This window comes from Myotis lucifugus, unplaced genomic scaffold, assembly GCF_000147115.1.
Source record: "Myotis lucifugus unplaced genomic scaffold, Myoluc2.0 scaffold_1, whole genome shotgun sequence".
Lineage (NCBI taxonomy): Eukaryota > Metazoa > Chordata > Mammalia > Chiroptera > Vespertilionidae > Myotis > Myotis lucifugus.
Genome location: NW_005871049.1, coordinates 17393371 through 17412454, shown reverse-complemented (window position 1 = coordinate 17412454; position 19084 = coordinate 17393371). Strand labels below are relative to the sequence as shown.

The window sequence follows — 19084 nt, the reverse complement described above, 5'->3', positions numbered from 1 at the left end:
TAGTCAATTAACACATATTCTGTAAGTTATATGTATTATATACTGTACTAGAGGCCCAGCGCACGAAATCGTGCGGGTAGGGTCCCTAGGCCTAGCCTGCAGTCAGGGCCATCTTCTGCCTGTTCGCCAGTCCCCAGGCCAAAAGCCGCCTCTGCCGCTGGGGGCGGGTAGGTCACAGGCGTGCCCTGCAGCTTCCGTCAACACCACAATTCCCAGCAGCAGCGGTAGCAGCAGCAGCAGCAGCAGCACCCACGTGAGCAGCCCTGAGTGGGCAGCGCGTTCCATCAGCGGCCGGCCCAGCCACGTGCATGGAGGTGAAGTCTCCAGCACTCGCTTTCCTGCCGTCCTGAGCCCCCAAGCAGCTGGGGATGAGCCGTGGATCCCAATGGCCTGACAGTCAGCCTGGTCCTCCTGCCACCCACCCGCTTCCCTGTGGTTCCCCATTCGCCTGCAGGCAGAGGTGGGGGTGTAGGGGAGTTGGGGGAGGGGAGGGACCAAGTGGTGGTCAGTGCACCTCATGGCGACTGGTCAAGCGGTCATTCCAGTTGTTACACTTATGGTCCCTAGCCTTTTATTATATAGGATTCTTAGAATAAAGTAAGCTAGAGAAATGAAAATGCTATTAAAATCGTAAGAGAAAATTACATTTACAGTACTGTATATATTTATTGAAAAAATTTGCATGTAAGTGGATCTGTGAGATTCAAACTCATGTTGTTCAAGGGTCAACTCTATTTTCTAAAGAATTATCATTGGGTTTTAAAAATATGACTGCCCTGGCCAGTGTCAGTGGTTAGAGTATCCGCCTGCGCACTGAATTCAATTCCCTGTCAAGGGCACATGCCTGGGTTGCAAGTTTGATACCTAGCCCTGGTCAGAGTGTGTGCAGGAGACAACCAATTGATGTGTCTCTCTCACATCAATGTTTCTCTCTCTCTCCCTCCCTCCCTCCCTTCCACACTCTCTAAAAATCAATGAAAAAAATAGCCTGAGGTGACAATCAACAAAAACAAATAAAAAAATAAAATATTTATATATTTTTCTGAAGAAAACTAATATTTGCAATGGAGCTTACAAACTTTATTTTTAATCATAAGTAGCAAGTTCTTCCCCAAATATATTCTGTTATTTATACAGACTGACTGGTTTTATTTCTGCCTCCTTTGGTTTCTCCTCCCATCAGAATTAAGGTGTCATAACAGGAGCAAAAGCAAAAAGCCTAGGTGATCTTATACAGCAGTAGCCCCTGAGTACACAGAAGTTGAGTGTTGTGCCGGGGAATTAGAGAGAACACATCCATTGGGACAGGTTGTTATGCACCTCCTATTAAAAAGACTCAGCTCTTCAGTAGAGGTGATCCAGTGGTAACCTTGCTGATAATTTAGAAGTCATTTGAGCCCTCGGTCCTGTTCACACCCCTTGGACCTTCTGATTCAATGTCATCTTTAAATGTAACGGGGTTGCTCTATTTTTTTTCCATATCATTACAATAAGTCACCGTCTTCTAACTCAACCACAGTAACTGTGAGTATATCCTTTGGACCCTGTGCAGTGGAGATAACAGTGGTACCCACTCCTAGGGCACTTAGGAGGATTAAAGGGGATGGTATTTTTAAAAGATGCTGTCCTAGCCCATGATATACAGATTCTATTAATAATAGCTCTTTACTATTGCTATTGTTCCCACTAATAAAATTATATAGTCTCAGGATTAGGAGAAACCATTCTAAATGCAGAACTGAGTAAACAATCCTATAACTTATAGTGGTGAAACTGTTTATTAAAAAAGGCGGAGTGACTGCAGAGTGGGGGGCGGGAGGTGTTTTTTCCACGGTGCTGGACGTTCTTCCAGGCATGCAGTCTGAGAGCCCCGTATTTGCTCTTTGAACGTATTTTGGAAAAATATTTCTAAAATTGTCTCTTACCAGACTTAGAAGTGTAAGGAATTTATTCCTGCACTAGAGAAGTTCCTTTCAGACAAACGAAAGGTGGGACTGTACCTTGGAGGTCTTACTCCCATTGCAGAGTCACTGGATCCCAGTAGCTCATTTCATCCCATTCTCCTGCCTTAGGGCAGGACCACACTCAGGCAGGCAGGATACCTGTCCCCCTGCTACTTTAGAGTTTTTAGAAGAGGATATTGCATGTTCTTGCCAGTAATGCATTGCAGGCTCTCTCTAACTTGTTCCAGAACACTTGGAGGAAATTATCCCAGTGTCTGATCTAAATCCCGTCTTCTGCCCTTTGAACACGTTATATCTTATCCTGACTTCAGTGGAGATAGAAAAGAGATGCTCACCATGATTTGGCAAATGCCTGACATTTTTGAAATTGCTGGTTGGTTTCTCATATCCCTCCCCTTCTGCCCTAGGATAAGTCAGTCCATCTTTTTCCACCATTCTCTTCCATAAGCATCATTTTGTCCAGAGCTTTGTGAGTGGAGGGTTGTCATTTTGTGGCTCCCTTTCGAGGTTTCCTGGAGACAGAGATGGGCACAACAATGGCGAGGCCCACGTAGGAGGTGGCCATGTCACAAACCTGCTGGCCACGCAGGAGGCCTCAGCTGCCTCTGCCTCACCATGGCCTGCAGTTCTGCAGAAGCGGTGCCAGGAGGAGCTTGGGAATTACTGCTCAGCCCAGTGGCAGTCTCTTGATTGAATACAATCCGAGCTAAGGCTGCAGTGGAAGAAACCTCGGGCAGGTTTCTCCGTCACCCAGAAGCTGTCACCAAGAGGCCATTTCTCTGCATCCTGCTTCCTCTTCTTCTGAAATTCTTTCTTGCTTTAATGCCATCCCAGCCTGGCCAGAACTCAGAGACAGGTTGCCTCACCTTTAAAACCCTTGCCTGGCCAGTGTGGCTCAGGTTGAGCATCAACCCGTGAACCAAGAGATCACCGGTTCAATTCCTGGTCAAGGGCACATGCCCGGGTTGCAGGCTCAATCCCCAGTGGGGGCATGCAGGAGGCAGCCAATCAGTGATGTTTCTCTCTTATCAGTGTTTCTGTCTCTCTTGCCCTTTCCCTTCCTCTGTCTCTAAAAATCAATAAAAAATATTTTAAAAATTTTTTAAATAAATTAATTAAAACCCTGTCCCAAAGGAACCCTCCCCACACACGTTCTAATGTGTGCACACATTCCTGAGTCTGACTGGCATTAAAAGGGGGAAAAAAATGGAGGAAAAACTGTTGCTAAGTATTAGAGGAGGAAAAAAAAAAGAATATAATTACAGAGAATATGCAATCACGGTAATTATCTGTCTAGCCCCAGAAGTACCTCGCAGATGCATTCTGGCTTTGCCCCTTTCTGACTCCCTGTCTCCAACAGGGAAGGTATCAGGATCCGTCACTGAGGATTGTCTTCCAGAATCGTTACTTTCTCTGCAAAACCAGTGGACCCTATTGCAACTCCCTAAGATTCCCTTCGGTCTCTTTGCTCAGATTGGCTGCAGGTCTTACAGATTCTCCTCTTGGGGATGTCATTACTTTGGGTGGATTCCTACTCAGGAGAATGGCCCAGTCTCCACATGGGCCCTCGGTGTGATCTGAATCACAACAAAAGCAAACCAGGGCATGGTGAGAATTAATACGAGGTGTACAGGGAAGTGTGAGCTCCCAGGAAGATAAAACTTCTTCTCCCTGCCATTGTCTGACTGAATATATTGTTAGTTCCACTGACTCACTACATATTATAGCTCTATAAACTCAATTACTTTCTTCTGTATTGATCCAACATCTCTGAGACTGGGATCTCTGGTACAGACCTTGTTACTCAACATTGCACTGCTCACAAAAGCAGGGCACTGTCCACAGTGGGTTGATATTAGTTATGTGCTAAGTAATGGACAGATGTATCCTACAATAATAGCAACAAAAGTGTTTGTATTAAAGATATAAGGGTAACTATGAATATCTTTATATACACATTAATATTTAATAAATGGAGATCCATTAATTTGGAATGTCTTTTCCCCCCCTGTTTATGGGGGGAGGTTATGGTTGACAAATAAAAATTGATATTTTTCAGGTGTATAACATATTATGACATAAGTATGCCTGTGTAATAATTGCCACAATCAAGCTGATTTGTAACATCTTCATTACCTCACATAGTTTACCACTTTGTGTATGTGTGGTGTGCAGTGTCTTTTAAAGAAGTCAAAAGTTGGGTTTGAGTTGCCTGCCCATGTTTTCTATGCTAATAAAATCAATAATGCTTGTTAATTTGATACATAATGTAGATTAAGAATATTTGGAGGTACTTTTTAAAATGCCCTCTTTTCAAGTTTCTTAGCCTCTCAAGGAGTATTTGTAAACAATGGCAGTGCCTCTTCAGTATTATCGATTGAGACATTAGTTATTTATTCCTGAATCAGTGTGCCCTGGACCCCCATCCCAGTTCTGTGGTGTGTGTGACCTTGAGAACCATAGATGCCCATTTGCTATTAGTACAAATGAGAGAAGATTTGCTGCAAAACCAAGTAAATTTGTAGAAAAATTACATTCCTTCCTCTGGTTTCATGACAAAAATACTTGGTTGTCTCCTGAACTCTCAGAGCATTTTGCCTCTGGCAGTAGAAAGGCAAAGAGAAGTCCTCAAGTAAAGAGGAGGTGGAAAGTAGGAACTCGGGATCTGGGTGAGGGGCTGTGAGAGAGAGAAGAAGGGGTGGGTGCAGATAGCGGCCTGTGGGTTTAAGCCAGTGATTACACTTGGCCCATGAACAGAAAGATGCGTATTTTCATATAACATCCATATATCTTCCTCATTATCATTACTGCCAACACCGAAAATGTCAAGACATGGCAGGAAGTATGTCTAAAATGACAGAATTCTTTCTCACTTTAACTTTTTCCAGTGAAATGTTGTGATTGAAAACATTCCATATCGGTGTTTTATTCTACTCCAGAAGAAAAAAAAAATCTGTGCTGATTCCCTGCTTCTGTTCTAAAGGATCTTTAGTTGCACACACTTGAGAAAGTCACGATGGAAGTACCACGAGAACCCTGCTGGTCTCCTCATTTTATTGGGGAAGCAAGAAAGATGTAGTTCCTAGTCAGCCACCTTTCTACCACACCAGTAATTTGCCAAAAGGGTATGTAGTGGGTCATATCAGCCTCAGGAGGTGGAGCAAAGCGAAAGGGAAGGGTTGTCATGCCACGTTCACAGCCTTTGTGCATCTAGAGATCCCCACTGGGAGCTTGCCACCATTTTTATAGGGTCCCACCAGATGCTCACAGCTGGGTGTTGCGCATGTCGGCAGGATAGGAAGCAGGGCCTCTCCACCCCACAGCTCCGGAGGAACAATTCATGAGAAGTCAGTGCAGTTCTGCCTCCCAGCAAGGCCAGGAGAAACTGGCTGTCAGGATGCTGCCAGTAATTAAGGATTTGGCCCCAGAGGGCAGCCACTACCCATGTGCTAGTGACTACAGCATCCATGTAGAAAAAGTGAGACTCCTCCAGGCGTAAGTGGGATTGGGAGACATTTAGTCAGATTAATGCACGCCATACACGCACACTCGCGCAACTATGGCTGGCAGTGGAGAAATAAAGTGTGGCTCTGGCCACCTGGGAGCTTGAGTGCCCAAGCCTGTTAACTCCACACTTAAGGAAGGTGGCAGGTAGGGATAAGACCCAAAACTTATGTTCACTCCTGCTTTGGATAATAGAAACCTGCTCATCAGGTATCTTTGGCTAAAGATTTTTCCTGTGTAATTAGCAAACTTCTTAATTATACAGTTGGATTTGAAGCTCCTGCTAACCTTAAAGTGTAAATGAATACAAATTAAATAAAGAGAAAGGATTAGCAGAGAGAGAGCATGGTATAGAGGTTAAGAGTGTAGGCTCTGAGCCCAGGCTGTGGCCTTGGAGGACGTATCTCTCTGTGCTTCAGTTTTCTTACCTGTAAAATGGAAATAATATACTTAATCACAGTTTTGAACTGTGCTGAGCCCCTAAGTGCCCAGTACATTTAGTTTATTGTTATTTGAGTGATGTCATTTTAAGAGTAACAACTCTACTAGTACAAATGGATCAGTAGACACTTTGAAAAGGAAGAATAATTAATAATTCAGAAATTGAATCTCAAAATCTCAGAAACTTGCCTGTGTTTCCTATATGGAAGTAAACAAATACTTAAAATTTGAAAATGAAATAAATTCTGTCAACAAACATTTATTGAGTACCCATAAGCATCATGGAGAATGTTGTAGGAATACATAAGACCTTATCAACTTCCGGGAGCTTTAATTCTAGAATACAGCAGGTGTTAGAAAAACAGTATAGAACGGTTAAACATTTTAGGAAGGCTGCCTGGAGCAATATAAGTATAATTAATATGTAACCTTACCTCCATGCTCTGAGAAAAGATACTGGATGAAGAGTCTGCACACTGAGAGTACATATTGCCTTGAAGTATTTAAGTAAATACAGATTATTATTCAATTCCAAGTGCCCCATATATATTCATAAAACCACAGCATGAAATTAAATATGACTGACATGCTAAACAGAATGTTGATAATCTGCTCAGTAGGTTATGTTCTAGGCCACAGTTTATAACATTAGAAGAAATGTTAAGGGTCTTTTTTCATGGTATTTCATTGCACTGACCTTAAATAGACCATGAGAATAAGCACAGCATTATAGACCTAAGGCCTTAAACAAATGTGAATTTTATCATTAATTTGCAAGCAAATACCACTCTTAATAAAATTTGAGAATATCACCCAGGGCTATTTCTAGTCAGTCAAATTGTGGTTATTATCAGATGTAGTTTTATACAAGGTGAGGACATTTTCATGAATGGGGACATTTTTAATAATTGCGAAATTATGGGAAAGAATGGAAGTAACATTGAAATACTATTTCAGATGTTAGTAACGACTTTCAACAGGTTTTTATTTTTCTCATCCATTTAGCTCGCTGTGAGGTAGGAGAGGGCAGCCCTGCTGTCCCCATTTCTCACATGAGAATCAGTTGAGGCTTACGCAGGTGTATGTGGCACAGGGGCAGTTCCAAGTGTCTGATTCCCGATGACCAGGATACGCTTTTCCCAAGCTCTTCCAGAGTCATCAGTTGGCCAGCATTTTGGATTATCTACATGTTTGGTTCTTTTCTTCTTCTTCTGTTTTGCCCTTCTTTTTATTTTTATTTTTATTTTTATTTATTTTTTTGCATTTAGCATTTAGCTGCTATTTTTTTTGTTGTTGTTGTTCGTTCTGCAGACACACCTTGGTTGCCTCCTGTATGCTCAGTGCTATTGGACAATACTTTGTCGCAGCTCCCATTAGTATGCATGAGATTGACACATCTGTTTTTCATTCAAAATAATCAGATTTTTCTGCCTCAACTTTATATAGGAGGAAACGGTCTATAAGAAATGAAATGATTTGAAATTATTAGAATTTTAAAGTTACTTTGCTGATTTTAAACTCCTTAAAATAGGAATTATAGCTTGTTCATCTTTTAAGCCCATTCCAATATTTAATGAATGTGTGGCCGGTACTTCTATTGTTGGATAGTGGCTTTTATCTGAATTGGTGTTTCTGTGGTGAATGTGGTAAATGTTAATGGCTGTAATTGTAAACACGAATGGTTACTATTAAAATCAAGTTCATTGGTGTGGCATAGTCCTACACGGTGTTACATTTATATCCTGTAAATTCCCCACATATGTTAAACTAAGTAGAAGTTGTCTGGGTCTTCAAGGATTTTAAAACAAATTCTTTTAAAAAATGGAAAACCTTCCAATTGCAAATTGAGTTATTACCACATCTCTAAATTCTGGGCTTTCTCTTCTCTTTATCCATTCATTAATCTTCCCTATCTACTCACCCACCCCACCCACCTGCCATCCACCCATAACCCTCCCATCTGCCTGCCAATATCCCCTTCCACCTTCTCATGCCTTCATTTCCATTATCTATTTTAACAATAATAACCTTGAAAGGAGTGGGAAAGACAGTTGCTAATAGAGTTAGCACTATTTCTTTGGTTTTAATGAAGATGAGCACAGTATTAATCAATTGACCAAAATCTGGCACTTTTAGGAGTAAGCAGGGCACTATTGATAATCATGCTGGGAGAACAGGCATAAACCAGGCTGTTCTGGGTACATCAGAGCATATATATGGTCACTTGTTCTAAAAGTCTAAAGTAGGACTCTTATATAGTATTATGGTGTGTTTTAACTCTAGGCTATATGTTATGTGAATTCCTTACTTATATTAAAAACAAAGAGTGGACAGACTTTTAAAGATTGTATTTTGTGTGTATTGCTGTAACTTGCATCTGATTTTTTGTGTGGTATCAATTCCTGTGCATTTACTCGTTAGCTGTCCAGTTTGAAATCATCCAGATATTTAATTTCTTCCCCTTTGTTACGTTGATTTGGGGTTGATTGCTCTCCCACTCATCCCGTGGAAATCTGTGAATCACTTGCATTAGGTATAGCATTTCCCAGGGTGCCAAAGGGGCTGTAACAGAGGAGGAACACCCAATATTTGTGCTTCTGCACCCACAATAGAGCTGGGGATGCTGGGCTGGCAGCATTTGCACAAAATAACCACTGCAGAAGCAGGTGATTGTGCAGGGGCCACGACAAGGGAGAGGAAGCAGCACCAAAGAAACTCCTGGTCAGAGGGAGCAGGGACAGCACGAGGACAACAAGCTCAGTCAGGCCGTCCTGGTGCTTGCTGGCAACTCTTCAGTGGATAAGAAGTGGGAATTACCGACGTATGGAAGGCTTAGCTGAGGCATATGTCATTTATTAACCCATGAAATGGCTTTTTCCTCTGAACTTGTGTCTCTGTTTTACATACACTTGCTGTGCGATCTTAGGCAGCTCTCATAACCCTTTTGGTCTCAGTTTCTTCATTATAAAATGAGACTAAGAATAGTACCTACTCATAAAGTCATTAAATTGGTTCATTTATATAAAGCATTGGGACATGGTATTCCAAAAATATTTTAAAAGCTACTCTTTCTGTTAGTATCGTAAGTCACCTTTAGAGGAAAGGCATGTTTTAACCAATGAAGGGTGGGGCAAATGTAGGTTCCAGTTGCCAGTACACAAAGCAGAGCTTATTCTTGTATTATTATTTATTAAGGATCCCTTTATTTTCCACACGAATAATTGTAAACCTTCCTTTGCCCCACTCTATATAAATCAATGTTTGATTGTAATTTACCTCATATGGTGTATATCCCTATGGTAATTTTAATTTGCTCTCATCACTTATGATTTTTATACAGCCCGGAAGTCAAAGAAGTTGGGAAAGTTAAAAGGGATTCATGAGGAGCAGTCACAGCAGCAACAGCCCCCGCCACCACCCCCACCGCCCCAGAGCCCTGAGGAAGGGACGACCTACATCGCCCCTGCAAAAGAGCCCTCTGTCAACACGGCGCTGGTCCCTCAGCTCTCCACAATCTCACGCGCACTCACACCCTCCCCTGGGATGATCCTAGAAACCATCGAGCCCGAAATCGTGTATGCCGGCTACGACGGCTCCAAACCGGACACCGCCGAGGGCCTGCTCTCCACGCTGAACCGCCTCGCGGGCAAGCAGATGATTCAAGTCGTGAAGTGGGCAAAGGTAATTCCAGGTAGGCTTGCCTCTCCTTCCACGGTCTGTGTCCTGAACTGGACAGGGCGGGGCAACCTCTTTCACCACATCCAACTGAGTGGTCAGAGTTGGCTTTCTCTTAAATCCTGGGAGCAAATTGTAAAATTATCAGATGAATCGAGTGCGTCACGGAATTCTGGTTAGTGTGCTCACTTCTCCGGAGCAGTTAGAGTTGAAGGTTCTCTTGGGAACAGGTCACACATTTCCTGTGGATGACTGTGATGGCAATGTCATCCCAGAGAGATGGTCGTGAAAGCAGAACAGCCTGTTACTAGCAGCTTGTAACCAAGGCTGATCTAACCAGAGGCCAAGTACACCAAGACCTGTCCATTAAGTTGTAGGAGCCCCTAAAAATCTGTCCTTTCAAAAAATAACATCTTACCTCTAGCACCCTTTAAATTGTCCTTGAAATTCCTACTTTAGTCATTTTTTATGCCACAGGATTTTATGAATAAGGTCCCCATTAATTTACAGAAACATCACTTAGAATTGCTACCATAACAGCCCAGTACAGTTACCCAAAGCAGTTTGTTAAAAGACCTGTGGCCAACCAACAGCCCTATGGCTGGGGAATGCAGACTGGGGAAAGCTCGGTGACGGATTTTTTGAAGAGGAGCCTAATGTCACTGGGAATACAAGGCCTGGGAAAAGGAACAAAAGAAGGGTTTGAGACCCAGAAAGGAGGCCTGTGGGACAGGGGCACAGGTGCCAAGAGTGCTTATCCAACTTCAGAACTTTGTTGAAGTCCAGGGTTATCCCAGACTCTGGGAAGCAAGGAATAATGCTTTTTCAACCACTGCAAACTCATGAAGAGTAAAAGCTACATAATTACAGATAACGCAGTAGCTGATGTTATTAAATTACCCTGTATGTTAATATTATTAACTGAGAGTAGGATAGAGATGTTTTACAGGTTACTACAAAGTCTTTCAGGCTAACCAAGGGTTTTAGACCATCATCCAGCAAAACGCCCTGAATTCCCCCGTCTTATTGGCCCTGGATATTCACCCTCATTGAGAATTCAGAGTGAATTGAAATGAGGCGTTAAACAGGGCCAAGCCCAGGGTGGGTGCTCTGTAAATGACTGTGACATTGATTGGAGTCTTCGAGGAAGGTGGCTGTTGGGAGGTTAACTTAAGAAGCTTCTTCCTGGAATGTACTCAAATGCTAAGTGTATTTCTGTGTTTAATTGTTCTGTTCTTCAGGATTTAAAAACTTGCCTCTTGAGGACCAAATCACCCTCATCCAGTATTCTTGGATGTGTCTATCCTCGTTCGCCTTGAGCTGGAGGTCGTATAAACACACGAACAGCCAATTTCTCTATTTCGCACCAGACCTGGTCTTTAATGAGTGAGTACCTGTTAATTAGCCTTCATAAAGCAGACTGCAGCGTTATTTCTTATGTCTTTATGATTTCTAAACAGATGTATGTTTGTGAAGGAATCCACTGCTGCTTGCAATTTTTAAGAGTTAAAAAAAGCTATCATTTGAGAATTTAAAAATTACTCTTAACCAAATCATCGTGCACATGCCTGCATATGTATAAATCAGTATATATAAATCTCACATAATAGTATGTGGGAATTGTCCCAAAAGAAAGATGATCCAGTTGGCTCCAAAAGCTTGACTGGTACAAAGCCACAATTAATAGAAAACAGCCGTTTTTGGTATCTACACTCAGACTGTCTAATTTCTAGGAAGTGTGAGTGTAGAAGCACCTACTTCTGTGCACATTCATGTAGTGGTTCTTCTGTTAAGGCTGCACAGCTGCTTGGGGTGTTTTCATGACAATTATATTTATTCATCTTTGCAGTCATAAGAGAAGCCACACTGTTCGTTTTATGATGCACTTTCAAAGATTGAAAGAATTGCGGTTGGTTTTCCTTTGGCCGTGAATTCCTTCCTGTGTTTTAAGTTTACATGTTAATGCCGTTTGTATTCCACATGAGCACATGTCCTCTGTGTCTCTCCAGCAGTGCTTCTTTGTATTTGTTGGGTCAAGAGATACAGAAAATAAACTGGAACGTTTGAGTGATGAAGTGAACCACAGCCATATTCCAACAGATGGCTCTCCCTGGAGATATGAAAATAGGGTTGTTCAGTGGGGAAGGAAGCAGATGAGAAATAGATTGATGATCAAAGAAACAAAAGCAATGGAAGAGATTAAAAGTGGACACAGAGTGCCAAGATGCTGAAATAGTACCAGTACTGATTTACCTGGGAGGACTAGTTCACCCGAATACGGTGACCTGCAGGCAACAGTATCCCAAGATAAATCAGGAACGTCAGTTGTTGGCTCTCAAGGTGACCCTTCTCTTGGCAATTACAAAGAATAATTCTATTACTGCATAAATTTTCACCAAAAGCATGAAGTGCAGCCAAACAACTGACGTGCACATTTTAATTTACTTGTTGTCCTCAGTAATTAGTTGATATTACTAAATAATAAGCCTGTTTTAAAATATGGCTTATAAGCCAAAGAAAAACATAGTAAGGAGGGTATTTTCTTTAAAAAGAAGTGAGGGCAAGAGGCTGTTGGTGTCATTCAGTGTGTCTCCATTTCTTTTTAACAGGAGATTAAAGTGATCCATTTAATTTCATTTAGCACATAAATTTTTGTCATAAAATATATGTAACAGAATTTTCCATTTCAATTATTTTAAGTGTACAGTGCAGGGGTGCTAATTGCATTCACATTGCTATACAGCCCTCCCCACTGTCCATCTCCAGTCCTTTTTCATCGTCCTTAACAGAAACTCTGATCCCATGGAGCAGGAACTCCACATTCCCCCGACCCCAAAACCCTGATAACCGCTAGTCTATGAATTTGCCTGTTCTAGGTATTGCATCAGACAATGTGTGTCCTTTGCTTCTGACTTATTCCACTTAGCACGTCTTCAGCGTTCACCCTTATTGGAGTATGTATCAGGATTTCATTTAATGGCTGAATATTATTGCATTGTATGTATATACAGTGGGTCCTCGTTGATAACAGGTTTTGCACTTGTGAATCGGCCTCTGTCTACATTTATTTGTAACCCAGAGTCAACCCTTGCAGCACTCTCAGGGCTGTTTGCAGCCTGCACAGAGGCAGTGCGTTTCTGCGGCCCAGCCTGTGTGTTTCAGCTGAGACTGCCGTCCCGTGTCAGCCCTCATGTTGTAAAGAAGTGTCCTTCTCATGGTCTACTTAGCGCCATAGGTTGGCACTGTTGGGCTTTTTGTTGGTGATTTCCCTGTTGAACGTGACTCCCAAGCACGTGCTGAAGTCTAGGGTTCCTGAGGGCAAGAGGCTGTAATGCGCCTTGAGGAGAAAATGCAGGCTCTAGATAAGCTTCTTTCTGTCAGGCATGAGTTAGTGCTGTTGGCCGTGAGTTCAAAGTTAATGAAACAACAGTATGTGTCACTAAGGTGTCTCTAACAGAGATACACATAAAACGGGAGTAGGTATAGGTCAGTTGATGAAAATGTTAGAGCCGGTGGCTCTTGAGAGCCTCATGCTCCCGTAGGAGGAGGAGTTCAGTGCTCGCTAATTCAGTCTTTGCTGCCACCTCCTAGAACATAAGACCTTATTTATTTTCACCAGATAGAGAAACTTACCCACATTTTGTTTACTCTTTCATCTGTTGATGGACATTTGGGTTGTTTTCCCCTCTGGCTACTGTGAATTTTGCTGCTATCCACATCAGCGTATAAGTATGTGTTTGAATCCCTGCTGTCATTTCTTCTGGGTATGTACCCATGAGTGGAACGGCTGGGTCACATGGCGATTCTATATTTAACTTTTGAGGAGCCACACAACTGTATTTCACAGCGGTTGCACCTTTTCCCATTCCTGGCAATGTAATGAGAGTAACAAGAGTTCCAAATTCACCACATCCCTGCCAGCACTTATTTTCTCTTTTGTTTTGTTTTTAAATTGCTATAGTAGGTGAGAAGTGTTGGGGAGAGTTTAAAATATACTCCATATATAACATCATGTAGATTTAAAGTGTATAGCATGTTGATTTGATACATTTACATATCCTATATAATAAAAGCCTAATATGCTAAGTGTCCAGTCGACCAGTTGGCCGTTCAACTAATCAAAAGTGTAATATGCTAATGATATGCTAAGGCCGCTCAACCGCTCACTATAACGTGCACTGACCACCAGGGGCCAGTCTACCAGTCGATCAGTCACTGTGATGTGCACTGACCACCGGGGGGGCGGGGGGCAGATGCTCCAACTGGTAGGTTAGCTTGCTGCTGGGGTCCGACTGATCAGGACTGAGCAAAACGGGCCAGATATGCCCTGGAGCCCTCCTGCAGTGGTCCCTCCCCAACTGGCCAACCTCCTGTGTCCCTCCCCAGTCCCGATTGTGCACCAGTGGGGTCCATTGGCCTGGCCTGCGCCCTTTCACAATCCGGGACCCCTCGGGATGTCGGAGTGCTGGTTTTGGCCCGATACTGCAGGCCAACCTGAGGGACCCCACTGGTGCACAAATTCATGCACCAGGCCTCTAGTTGTAATATGATTGCCATTGTGGCTCTAGCACCTTTATCGTGTCAGATAATCATCATTTCCTTATTTGTGGTGGGAACAAATAAAATCTAGTCTCTTAGCAAGTTTAATGGTTATAATACCATTGTCTGTATTCACTATACTGTGCATCAGATCTGTAGAACTTACTTGTCTACTAGTTGAAAGTTTGTGCGTTTAAACAGCATCTCTCTTCCCCTACCCCCAACCCCTGACCAGACCACCATTCTACTCTGTTTTTGCAAGTTTGGCTTTTTAGGTTCCACGAACAAGTGATATCTTAGTGTGTTTGCTTAATCTGTCTGACATGTCTCTTAGTAGGTATGAAGTGGCATCTCCTTGTGGTTTTGATTTGCATTTCCCTAATATTGGGAATCTTTCATGTGCTTATTAGCCATTTGTATGGCTTCTTTAGAGAAATGTCATTCAAGTCCTTTGCCCATTTTTTATCAGGTTGCTTGCCTTTTGTTCTTGAGTTGTAGGAGCTCTTTACATATTCTGGATATTAAACCCTTATCAGATACGTGATTTGTAAATTTTTCCCATTCTGTGGGTTGTCTTTTCATTTTCTTGATATAATATCTTTTAATGCACTTTTAAAATTGAAGTTTTTAATTTTAATGAAGTCAATTTTATCTTTTTTTTCCCTTTGTTGCCTATGTTGTCATCAATTAATTTTTAATTGTGTGCAGACATTCAACTTTACAGGTTCCAAACAAAGTGCAAAATTGTAAGAATCCTTCTTAACAAATGAAACTTAAGGTCAAGCACCTTATATTTGAAGCCTGGGAGAATTAATGTCAATAAAGAGTTTGGAAAATAAGGAATAATAAACCAAAAAAAGAAAAAGGAAAGGTCATATAAGTTCTTTATGCATTTATCTGTTCTAGAAAATAGTAATAGAGATAAAATGGAACCAACAACAAAAAATTGCATTCTAATGTTATAAGTAGTTTAAATGTTATGAAATCACATAATATTTGAATGAAAAGTTTGTTTCTTTTTCTGAAAACCATTGACCTCAACTTGAACCTAGACTTCTGTAAGCTTTCTCTCAAATAGAAAGAAAAGGGTGGAGCTGTGTCTTTTTCAAAGGACTGGGAAGGGGGAAGGCTACTCCCAGGAAACATTTGGGAATGGCATAAAGCCTTTTAGGCAAGTTGAGCTTGATGCGGTAGCTCTATTACAGGGTGCTGTCACAGACCCTGTATTTTTTAGGGAAACTACTAAGTTACAGAGAATGTCCTGCAACTGAAGTCTGAATGTGGATGCATGCTTCATCCTGCATTTATTCAGTGTTCTAAGCCAGGGGTGGGCAAACTTTTTGACTCGAGGGCCACAATGGGTTCTTAAACTGGACCGGAGGGCCAGAACAAAAGCATGGATGGAGTGTTTGTGTGAACTAATATAAATTCAAAGTAAACATCATTACATAAAGGGGTAAGGTCTTTTTTTTTTAGTTTTATTCATTTCAAACGGGCCGGATCCGGCCCGCTGGGCTGTAGTTTGCCCACGGCTGTTCTAAGCAGTGGTTTTAGAATACTGGGAAAAAAATATATAATTCCTGTCTCATGGAACATAACAGTCTAGTAGGGAAAAAGAAATTATTTAAAGGATCCCAGAGTTATTATTGTGATAAGTATCGAAAGGAAAATTGCTTTGAGGGCAAGCAGTTCATGGGAGGTGTTGATCTAGTCAGGAAAGGTTTCCTTGGACTAAATTAGTGTCAATCAGGTGAAGGAAGTATAAGAAGAAGAGAGCTGATTTAGGCTGAGGCACCAGCATGTGCAAAGGCCCTGTGGCAGGAAGGGCCTGAATGAAAGACATTGTAATGATGGACATGGAGAGATGTGAATAGGTGTTGAAAGCCAAAAGCACCAGCAGTTGCCAGTGGTTGGATTCTGGTGGGGTTTGGAGGGGAGGAAGAAGTCGATGTCTAGGATGACTTCCAGGTCTGTGCCTTAAGTGCCGGGTAGGATTTGGTTGGTGTGACTCCCTGGACTAGGGAACAAGGACAGAGGACCAGGTTTTAGAAGGGAAGAGTAAGGGAGGCCAGATTTGGACATGTGAGGGTTGAATCATCTTTTAAACAGTATCCAAGAGGAAATATTAAAGAGGCAGTTATTTATACAGATCAGAAAGTTAAAGAGAGGTCCAGGCTAAAGGTACCAATTTGAACACATTTTGCAGTAGAGGCTAAAGAAGGAATCCCACATCTCCCTGGGATGAAATGCCATTGTAGCCCCAGGGAGATGTGAACTGGAAGTCTGGAAGCGTGCCCACTCATTGCCTGCCAGCACCTTGCACATTCGCCCCTGCTGAATATGCCCTCTGCTTTCCCCTGGCAGTGCCTGCACTGCTGCACCCTTCCACCAAAGTGCAGGAAGCGACCTCGGCAGGGGAGTCACGCGTGCCATTCCGCTAAGGGTAGGACCCGCTGCTGTGGTCCTCTCTGCTCTCCACCAACCCTCTACCGTTGAGACCACCTCTCACCTGCAGTGATGGCTCTTTTTTAGGTGTCTGTATCCCCCACCCACCCTTGTCTAGGTGGCACCTTCTCATTGAAGTCACAGACTTGGTCTCATTGTTTTTCATTTCCAGCACCTACACTGTGTCCAAGGCACAGTAGGTAAGCTGTAAATATTTGCAGAGTAAATGAATTATTGAACAAATGAACCGAACAGTCTGTTAATGAGTCTAGAAGGAGATTTCTAAGTTATCCTTTCTCATGATGAGGATGAAGTTTACAGTAAAGAATTGTGGGACAGGAAAATGGCGGAGGCTTAGACGGACGTGTTGGTGCTTTGTCCCGGACCAGATGGGGGCGAGCAGCTGAAACGGGTAACAATCAGCCCGGTCAAGCTGGGGAGGTCCAGCTGAGAGACAGTCTGCAGCCAGGAAAGACAGAAAACTCCTAAAAAATGCGGATGGTTGGAGATTGAGGCTGAAACCTCCCTCTGGGCGCCAGCGCAGCGGCGGGACCGCGCCATCTCAGGCAGCGCTTACCGGCATCCAGAGATCGGCTACTAGCCCGGCGGCTACTGACCCGGAGGCAGCGATTCGCAAACAGCGCGACTGCAAGAGCCAAGGGGAGACCTGCACCCCTCCACGGAAAGGTTGGACTTGCCTCGAAGGTACGGTTCGCAGTTCAGGTTGGAGCGAGGAACGCGCGCGCGGGCGCAGGGGAAAATCTGCGTCTGCCAAAATCCGCGCTCTCCAAAATCCGTGCCCATAGAGGCCGGCGTGTCTCGCAAGTGGGGAGGGCTCCCGTAGGGCTGCTGCCAGAAGGTAACACTATAAATGAGCCCAGAGTTGGACTGCATGCAGAGGGGCTGCCTCAGAGTTTCCCTGTTGGCCGGCTACTTGGTGTTGCCGGGGGCTTGGGCGCGCGCTGACACTCCGCGCGGTTCTGGAGGGTGGAACCCTGCGAGTTCGAGCAGCTTCCCAGGCTCTTGTTCGCACACTTCCTCTTACTTCTGTGGGATTGATTGTTGAGCCCAGTGCCTGTGAGTGCCCAGTTGGGGTCACTAGCAGAGCTTGTAGGGGAAGATTGTTTTTGGGGAGCCTGGGAAACAGACTGGGAGTGGCGCCGGAACCACCTCTGGGCGGAGCTGGTTCAGGTACAATAGGCAGCTCCTGGTCGGAGAGAACTTATAGCCTCAGAGGTCAACCCAGACACACTGCCACCCAGAGGCAGAGCCACGAACTGACTCCTCGGTAAATACAGATAAGGCAATAAGGACTGTGGCTTACAACAAGGAGAAACAGTGTATCAGAGGGAAAGTCAACATTCTCCTGAATTCCCGGCGTGCCAATAAGAAGAGTAGAAGATCTGAAGCACCTGCATTACTGCACATTTTTATTTTTTTATTTATTTTTTTTTTTTTATTTTTTTTTTAAATTACTTTTTCTCCTTTTAACTAAGAAAACATTTTTTTTTCTTTCATTTTTCTTTTTTCTCCATCACCCGATTTTGCCCTTTCAGCTACTACATTTTTATTTTTAACTAGTATTATTACCGCTACCATTTTACCATTTTTTAAAGTGTCATTTTATCTTGTCTTTATTTTATTTTGGGACTAATGTTCTCCATTCTATTTTCATCGTTCCTTTAGCAACATTTTTCTCTACCTCAATTTGCCTCTGTGCTAAACAATCTTCCCCACTTTTTCCCTTTTGCTGTCCTGTTTCTCTTACCCTACTCCAGCTTTAGATCTTCCCTACTCTTTTTACCCTCTGTCAAAATTTAACCCTGCTTAAATATCCTATGTCCAATCCCCTGTTCTAAATCCTTATACACCTTTCCCTCATCTTCCTTCACTATCCATTTTTTTTTCTCTCTCTTCTTCTTCTTTTCTCTCTCTATTGTTTTATCGTTGTTTGCCTGATTGACGAGTATATTGTTTTTTTTTGTTGTTGTTTTTTTTTTGTTTTGTTTTGTTTTTTTTGGAGTGATTGTGAGGTTAGACTGCTTATTCTTTCTATTTTCCTGCCCCTCCCTCTCCCCCCCCCCCCGGTTATTTCTCCGCTTCTCTGTCCCCTTGCGTCACTTGATATTATTGGTTGTTTGTAGTTTGTATTCATCTCCAGGAATCTGTTGCTGCAATTTGTTGGTATTAGTGGCGGACCTATAGGAGTTTTCTCCTCACATAAATAGTCTCTCCCCCTTTTACACTTCACTTTCTTTTCTCTCTTACTTTTTTTCTTCTTTCTTTTTTTTTTTTTTTTTTTCCTCCTCCTCTTTTTCCCCTCCCTTTTCCAATCTCATCTTTGCACTCCTTTTTTTTTTTTTCCTTTCTTTTTTCTCTTCTACCTTTTTCTCTTCTTTCCCCCTTATCTCCCAACTCTCTTAGCTCGGGTGGCCACCTTTATTTGGGGTTAGTAATATCGTAAATACAATAGTGTTCAGTGCCTGGTACGTTGTGCCTTGTTGTGTTGTAGTGCC

At 42.7% G+C, this 19084-nt stretch overlaps 1 protein-coding gene across 6 annotated transcripts in view; it reads left to right on the top strand.

Annotated features, from left to right (window-relative positions):
* NR3C2 (nuclear receptor subfamily 3 group C member 2) overlaps positions 1 to 19084 on the top strand; it is a 294549-nt gene that overhangs the window by 224540 nt on the left and 50925 nt on the right. For all 6 annotated transcript variants that reach the window (XM_023754929.1, XM_023754927.1, XM_006081763.3 and 3 more), the window contains 2 exons: positions 9250 to 9600; positions 10826 to 10970. In XM_023754929.1, coding sequence (XP_023610697.1) covers positions 9250 to 9600; positions 10826 to 10970 — 496 coding nt within the window. The remainder of the gene's footprint in view (positions 1 to 9249; positions 9601 to 10825; positions 10971 to 19084) is intronic.